The 9,029-nt window shown below is 36.6% G+C and overlaps 1 protein-coding gene across 2 annotated transcripts; it reads left to right on the forward strand.

The window, feature by feature from the left end:
• The first annotated feature begins 1,266 nt into the window (after positions 1 to 1,266).
• On the forward strand, positions 1,267 to 6,895 carry LOC144442405 (2-Hydroxyacid oxidase 1-like). Of its 2 annotated transcripts, none has more exons than XM_078131749.1 (8): positions 1,267 to 1,293; positions 2,586 to 2,742; positions 3,145 to 3,296; positions 3,774 to 4,072; positions 4,683 to 4,910; positions 5,215 to 5,373; positions 5,824 to 5,893; positions 6,668 to 6,895. In XM_078131749.1, the coding sequence occupies exons 2-8, from the start codon at positions 2,603 to 2,605 to the stop codon at positions 6,733 to 6,735; spliced, it is 1,116 nt and encodes a 371-aa protein (XP_077987875.1). In that variant the 5' UTR covers positions 1,267 to 1,293; positions 2,586 to 2,602; the 3' UTR covers positions 6,736 to 6,895. The 2 variants fall into 2 exon arrangements, with proteins under 2 accessions (XP_077987875.1, XP_077987874.1); XM_078131748.1 differs by having other exon boundaries at positions 1,271 to 1,398.
• The last annotated feature ends 2,134 nt before the right edge of the window (positions 6,896 to 9,029 follow it).

Raw genomic sequence — 9,029 nt, forward strand, 5'->3', positions numbered from 1 at the left:
CCACAGTTTGACCCGCTATTCAGAACACATGGTATGCAGTCGAAAAATTCATGTAAGAATTTTCAAGTTTGTGTTTGGGATAAAAGCTTAATGTAACACATAGGAAAACCATCTCAGATGAATTTTCAGCTGATGTGTGCATTCCTATATGTAGTGAGGAAAACAGATAACCAAAAGTTCAAAACGTGTACATGTAATTTTAATTTATTATCGTTTTGTCCGAGAAGCGTGTTTCTTTTCAGTAATGTATTTGATATTTTTGCAGTGAAGTTATATGCAAAATAAAAAGAGTGCTAACATAAATGTCAACATTTGAACATGAATGGTGAATGTCACGCATATTGTGAATGTCATGCATATTGTGAATGTCATACATATTGTGAATGTCACGCATATTGTGAATGTCATGCATATTGTGAATGTCATACATATTGTGAATGTCACGCATATTGTGAATGTCACACATTGTGAATGTCATACATATTGTGAATGTCATACATATTGTGAATGTCACGCATATTGTGATTGTCACGCATATTGTGAATGTCATACATATTGTGAATGTCATGCGATATATCATCCATGACCCTAAAAGCAATGAAAAAACACTTTCGAAGTTATTTGCATAAATCCATATCTTTCACGAGATTTTCACACATCGGTTAAATTTCTTTACATTGTAATTTGAGGCAGTTTTTTGATGATTATTTTTTGCGTGAAAGGAAGGTCTTAAGTGGACTATACTATTGTCAATTTGTTATTCGTTATTTTATGCGTGTCATCACGTCCGATCCGCGTCACATGCACTTATACAATCTAATGTCAATTGTGCTCTGTGGTCATTGTCAAGTATGAAGTGTCCGTGGTCTCACTCTTTTGCGACACCATTGCACATATAGAGAGAAGGTAACAGTCAACGTATCAAGAACAATTCATTAATAAGTATCTATGTCGCATCCAATATTTTTTTTTTGTTCTTGGCAACCCTTTCCTTTTATGTTCGAGTTCTTTCCGAGTAAACTTGGGGGATCGACACTTCCGTACTGTGATATGGACTTTACACTTGATACCCAAACACATGTCGTTTATTTTCCAACCTGTTTGGCTTTATTTCTTCCTTGCATTTTTGTCATGGCGAAGTCTTTGTATTTCACTTTCCCTGCATGCTGGCATTTGAGTCAGAAACGTTTGAGACGCCTGCTTGGCTTTTGACCTGTGTAGAAATAGCACACTACCGCCTCAATCATTGTACTTCCTATGACCTGGGTCGACGCCATTTAATTCAGACTTCAGGTAACACCATTCCCTGTTCTTATCAAAGTATATCATAGCGTCGTGTTACATCTGCATTACCTTGTTTCACACCTGTCCTCGCAGACTGTTACTGCATATAGGCAGGTAATATCTTATACAAAATGTTAGCATGGTTGCATACTAACTATCTCTAATCACCAACACGCATGTGCGACCAGTGACTTGTCACATATGTGTAACATATATGCTTCCATCTCTAGCAGAGATGAAATGACCACATTTGTTTGCATCGCACCCCCTTGCACGGGATAGTAAGAATGAACCAACGGCGTCATGTTGGACAAAGGGTATGACCTGTGCATGATCCCCGATCAGGAGCATTGCAGACAGTATTTCAAATGGGGTCACATTCCGTTACGCTCTGGTATTTATTTTAGTGCATGTAGACATGACCTTACATGTCACCTTATCACATTAATACTTTTAGGTGATTACGACACGACCTATCTTACAGTCTACCGAAGATTTGTGCAGTTATAAATGTCTTACAGAGTAATGAGGCATAGTACATGTGCTAAAGGTCATGACATTATTACTCATTTGTTTAGAGGTGCCATCATTTCAAACACAGCTAAAACGGAGAATTCATAAACTATGGAGAGGACACATTTGGGAAGGGCAGATATTACATACCTATAGAAGGTCACCTGTTAGAGGATCCCAGTTTTGAGGTCCACATACGAGGGTGGTTTGACTTGAACTTTCACAACATAAGCTTATGTAAACAATGAAATGGATTTAAATATCTTTCTCAAATACATGAACAACAACATCTTCAAAAGCAAATTATTCCCAATGGAAAGGATGTGTTTGTGGTGAGCCTTACAAGTATAGTAGAGGAAAGTCAATTTGCTACATACATTTGCTATAACGCCGCCATACCCCCACCTCCCGCCCACACCATTTGGTATTTAGTTGCCGATGGCAGCCAATCGAGGGCGATCGTTCTAACATATATGTGTTTCAGTCAGGTTCCTTCAAAACATTTGACGGAGAGATATAAGTCGCAATGTCTTGATTATTCAAAGTGCATTAATAGTAAACAATTTACTTTGTATGTGTATCTCTATTAGTGTAAGCAGTCTAGTGAGACAATGTGAATTTAGATACATTTGTATGTCATTATGAATTCACATCACTATGTGATCGTGATGTCACGGTTGGAATGCTTGTAGCTATCCAAGCACTACAGTCACACACAACTACATAAAAGTGTTTAGTTGATGCGTACAGACAGTTAAATAGTAATTTTGTATTTGTATACATTATAGGCATCGACGCTTGAACAATGGCAGATAAAATGCTGTGTGTTCATGACTATGAGCGTGTTTTTCAAGATCATTTACACCCCGCTGCCTGGGCGTATATTACTACTGGAAGCAATGATGAAGAAATAACATTAACACAAAACATGGAGGCATATTCTAGGTATTCCTTGTCTGTCTGTCTGTCTGTCTGTCTGTCTGTCTGTCTGTCTGTCTGTCTGTCTGTCTGTCTGTCTGTCTGTCTGTCTGTCTGTCTGTCTGTCTGTCTGTCTGTCTGTCTGTCTGTCTGTCTGTTTTTTGTTAAGTCCACATAGGACATAACAACATAACATAACATAACATAAAATAACATAACATAAGACATAACATTTGGTGCCATCGCATGCCATTCATATATCGTGTATTGCTTGTTGTTTAGTTTCTGTGATCAGCAGGCATTTTTATCCATAGGGCAGGCATTCAGTGTGCCTTCTCTTGGCTGTGGTGTGATATTATCATTCATGCTTTACTTTCGTATAATCATCTATGTAACCCATGTGGCATTTTCTAACTAATTGTACATTAGGCTCAGAATAAGACCGCGAATGTTACGAGATGTATCTTCAAGAGATTTATCAACGTCATTGCTTGGGGATAAAATAGACTTCCCAGTCGGCATCTCGCCAAGTGCATTTCATCGACTTTCACATCCAGAAGGGGAAGTAGCAACAGCTAAGGGTAAGAGTAACACATACGCACATACATACATACATACATACATACATACATACATACATACACACATACATACATACATACATACATACATACATGCATGCATACATGCATGCATACATACATACATACATACATACATACATGCACAAACAAACAGACACAAATAAACAACAAACAAACAAACAAACAAACAAACAAACAAACACAAGCTTAAGTTATTATCCCGGTGCAAATTCAACTGTTATATGCCTCAGCTTATCACACTTATGTTGTGTGTATTGGCAATCAAGACACTGGATAAAAATCTTATTACTAACATTAATATACATTTTCCACCACATAAATGCTCATGCAACATGTAATATAATGAAATCACAAGATATGCGTTTGTACTACCTCCTCCTGCCTATAGGATACCCACCCCAATGTGCAAACGCTCATATCGGGACACTAAGTTATCATGATATTAATTTTCAGCTTCCAAAGCCATGAATACATGTATGATCTTGAGTCTACAATCAAATACTCCACTGGAAAAAGTGGCAGAAGAAACACCAGATGGGTTGAAATGGGCCAATTTATACCTATTTCGAAATCGCGAGGTTACTCGAGATATGGTTAAGAGAATAGAAAGTAACCACTACAAGGGAATAGTTGTAACCATTGACAACCCATCCGGTGGGAACAGGATGAGAACAAGACGACTTAGTCTGGCTGATACAGAGAAGATTTTGGCACCCAATTTTGGTACTGGAAGTCTCCAAAAATATTCTAAGGTAATGGTATCAAGATTTCCTATATTGTCAAGATTGTATTTTGTCTTATACATGAAACTGCAAGTCAAATATAGTGAAATATTAGTATATTCTTTGTTAATTTTAGGTAAGAAAGGCAAAAGTTAAGAAATGGCAATTCTAGTAGGAGTGCTGCCCCAATGTCAGGTACTCACGCTTTAATATGATGTTCACAAGTGCTAGACATTTAATTTCGAAAGTTGAGTTTTAAAACCATCCTATACAACAAATCTTCTTTTTTTTGCAAAACATACTTGCACCAATTAACAATGCAAATATTGTCCAACTAACAAATTTGCATAGGATAAGGGAGCATTCAGTAATTATTGGGGGAGGGTGAAAGGAAGTGTAAAATCATGTTTTCCAAAATGTAACCCAATTTCTCCCATAAATTATTACCCCTTTCTCATATTCACACATTTTAATAACATGAGTTAAGATGTTGTCAGAAGTAAACTAAGTTTCCTGAGTCTGAAACCTGTGCATCATGAGCAAACTTTGTATATATATGTACACCTCTTTCATGCATGTAGCATCAATGAACTTGGGCATATGTATAGTGTGCCTAACATGTACAAATTCTATTTTGCAGGACATATACAGTAATGCACTGTCATATGACAAGGTATTTGGAAAAACTGTAAGAGATGCTGGTGCAACATGGGAGTACATTGATTGGTTACGTTCACTGACCAGTCTTCCAATTATTCTGAAGGGTATACTGACATCAGAAGACGCCATGTTGGCTGTTCAACATAGCGCCAATGCTGTTCTGGTATCAAATCATGGAGGGCGATCTGTCGACGGTTCACCAGCTACAGTGAGTAGTATAGATTGCTGAATGTTTTAGGATCTGACCAAATTTAAAATAGTTATCTATATACTGAGCATGAATACATCTTGATTTTTACACTTTTCAGAAAGAAGTCTGATGATACATCAATATGTGAGTATATTTGCACACTTGCATGTATGTATGTTTTGAAGAAATTCCTATATTAATTGTCGTTGACATGTTATAATCGTTAGCCATTGTTTCAGTAAAGTCGTCATCAAACAATTCAAGTTATATATCTCACACTCCTGATATATTCATATCTTATTTGGTAAACTTCTTTATGCAGATAGAAGCACTACCAGAAATAGCACGTGCAGTTGGCGATAAAATAGAAGTGTACTGTGATGGAGGTATACGTACCGGAAATGACGTATTCAAAGCCCTTGCTTTGGGTGCCAAGGCTGTGTTCATAGGAAGGCCAGCAGTTTATGGACTTGCACATTCTGTAAGTGAAATGTCTTTGAGTGTTTAAGATATAATAGAGGTTTTAGAATAGTTTACAAATCAAGATGTGATGTTTTATGTCTAGTTATCAATGTCATAAGGTATTTAGCTCATTTGAGTTATCGATATTTTGTCATCTTCTTGGTATTCAGTAAAGCTTGGTTGATGTTTGTAGACTTCTACAGTGATAAGTTTATATTCTATTCAATAGCGCCCTCATTATATACGATATAGGACGCCCTCACAGACTTCCTCTGTGGTCATTCCTATCAACACTTCCTATTAAGAAGTGAATTCCACACCAGCCTATGTTGTGTAAACGTAAACTGATATCACATCACAACTATTACCTATGTATCCCCCGTGACGAATTATTTGATAAGTCATGCACAGTCACTTTTAAATTCCAAATTTACCAGTAATATATGAATGCTGTGTCTTGCTTTTCAAGGGTGAGAAAGGAGTCCGACATATTTTAGAAATCTTGAAGCAAGAGTTGGCCAAGACTATGGCCGATTCAGGTAATAAACTGTTTTTATCCACAAATTCATTGTCCTTATTGGTTGAAAACAAACAGAATCAGACAATTTAAATCTTTTTAGAATGGCAGAGTGTAGAAAGTGTTGGCAAAGGGTTAGCAGAATGGCCACGTTGATGCCCTAACATTAATGATTTGTTATATAGAACACTTTACGTACAAGGATAAGAAAGAATTGTGGAATGATACACTGTCAGACTAATTTGTCATTCACTTATTGCCTGGCTATAAGGGTACTTGTAGATTATTTCCCCAATGGTAGTACATCTTATGTAGCAACTATTTCCCATAGATATTTCATATAAATAGTTGCTACATATTACAGCATGAAGGGCAACATGGCATCTACTAGTGCCCGAATATGGCCAGGCAATGTGTTTTATTATATCACATTTTCAGGCACATATTCCTTCTATAGTAAAAGCAAATCATCGGTAGAATTCCCTTCCTACATGTATAGTGCCCTAGGGAAATAAAATACGAATAGCGCCCGCTCTTTGCAAATTAAGGTCACTATGGGTCACTTGTCTGTAGCACGTGACACGATAGAAGCCTATCACACATGGCTGTATAGAAAAGACCTTTCATTAAATAGCTGCACGTTTTTCTTCCCAGCTTTAAACATCTCATACTAGTTGTAAGTACAATGTCGACTTGGTAATTGTACTGAGTGAAATATTTTCAAATAGTCTGAATCGACTTCCATGTTTTATTTGGCGTAATAAATATTACATATTTTTTCCTATTTATATTTCAGGTTGCTGTTGTCTGTCGGACATAAAACCCTCATTTGTCGTACATGAATCCTACTATGCCAAGTTATAAATAATTGTACATACAGCTTATTATACGTCTACCTGAGAACATATTAGATAAAGATCCCATCTAAATAAAATTTGTCAACCACACTTTTTGCAGGTAGTTATGATTATTACAAACATTGATAGGAGATGGCTGTGTAGTCTGCATCATAATCTTGATTAATAAACAAATGACTATTTCTTTGATCTTCTTTGTATATTTTGAAAGACCTTGTAAATGCTGCAATATATGACATAATTTCAGCAAATAACGAGTTTCATTTCAGGTTCTCCTATGCATTATGTTGAAATGAATTTAAATTTAAACAATGTGGGGTTAAAATAATCAGACACTGTTTTATAAAGTTGAAAGAGTACTTTGCCCGAAGAAGATCTTCAAAGCATTTTTTGTTAGCATTTTTTTGTTATAAAGTTGAAAGAGTACTTTGTTCGAAGTAGATCTTCAAAGCAATTGGTAAATTCTGTTTATTCATTAACGTTGTTTCTGTATTTACATTTGTTGATAATGTTATGAACCTAGACTGACACCAGTCCCTATGGGAGATTTTTTTAGTCTCACACTCTTCAAATGTCTTGAGTTTGCTATTTACTTTTAGTTTCGCAAAGGAAAATGTTCTTAACTTTTTTTTTGAAATTGGTCCTAGCTACTTGTAGTTTGCCAAGGCGGTATTAGTCACTAGCAATCATATGTCCTCGTGACCTGAAATGTGACCACCGAGTTAAAATAGAGAATAGACAGGTCAAAAGATTACTCTAGCTAATCAGACAAGTGGGTATTTAATGACTATTTGCATAACCTAAACAACTGCCATGTGACTTTAATGTATAACTTAGGGGCTACCTATGTAGCTCCAGCTTTGTCATGAATAAATATGAGGTAGTGAATGCATCCTCCATAAATTATAGCATGGCTCCTTCACTAATAGAAGTTGATGGCTGTACATTTTCACATCACTGTTTTACAACCATTCACTCAGTTCATTATTTCACATAAAAGTACACATACATACATACATACATACATACATACATACATACATACATACATACATACATACATACATACATACATACATACATACATACATACATACATACATACATACACACATACATACATACATACATACATACATACATACATACATACATACATATCAATCGGTGTAATCCCTCTGTCTGTCTGTCTGTCTGCCTGTTTATTTATTTGTGTATTTATTTATTCATGTCTAACATGCAGCATGGGCTCCCTTTCATACGGTTGAAAATTGAAAATTGTAACTGAAATTGTGGACTGCATAATTCAGTCTTTGTCAACAGACTGACCCACTTTTCACAGCACGTGACCTTCAGGACACGTGAGCCTAATAAGGGGGTCATAAGTGGATGTTCAAGTTGTATCGCCTTCCGTCTTGCCAGGGACAGACTAACACAGGACCGTGTGAGGAATCAGGGGAGACGGAGAGATAACTCAAAACTAGATTTTTTAAAACTTTAGAGCATAGGCGATCAAGCTCCAGCACATCGCAAGTCTCCCAGCATATGCACATTGATTCACCAGGACATTTTGTTGGCACGGTTGCATGAGGAGGGAAGGAAATCGTTTTCTGGATAGCGGGTCAATCTGTTGACAAAGACTAAATTGTGCAGTCGAAAATTTCAGGTACAATTTTCAAGTTTGTGTTTGGAACAAAAGTTAAATTCGAAAACACAGTCACTTGTGAACAAATGTACGTGCTGTTCAAGGATGCCCACTATGCAAAAATAATGACGTTATTAGGTATTTATTACGTATGAATATACGGTGTTGTATCCGTGACAGACGCCGACGACGGTATTTTTTGAATATTCGAAAATGACTATTACCGTCAATGTCATTGTATTATGAGTATCCTTGAATAACATATTAGCTCACAAGTGACTGTGATTCGATACTATGGTTTATTAACACACATGCATTTAGATTTGAAGATGTACATGGTTGTTCTTGACACAAGTGTGTGTGTGTGTGTGTGTGTGTGTGTGTGTGTGTGTCCTTGGAGGCTCTTCCTCCTTGATATGTCAAATGTGCAAAACGGACACGTGTAGCATAGTTACGCAGCTATGTGCCTTGTTGAACTACCATATTTCAAAGACATATTTGTGTACACATCACGGCGATCGTTTACTGTAAAAGAATTGCGGACGAATAAGAACATGAAATTCTAGTGGTCTTGTCCAAGGCCAAAAGTAATTGTAAGGCAGATTTTTACAAATAGATTTGCAGTGTTAGAGGGTTAGAACAAAGCACCAGAACTC

The sequence above is a fragment of the Glandiceps talaboti genome, chromosome 11 (genome assembly GCF_964340395.1).
Source record: "Glandiceps talaboti chromosome 11, keGlaTala1.1, whole genome shotgun sequence".
NCBI lineage: Eukaryota > Metazoa > Hemichordata > Enteropneusta > Spengelidae > Glandiceps > Glandiceps talaboti.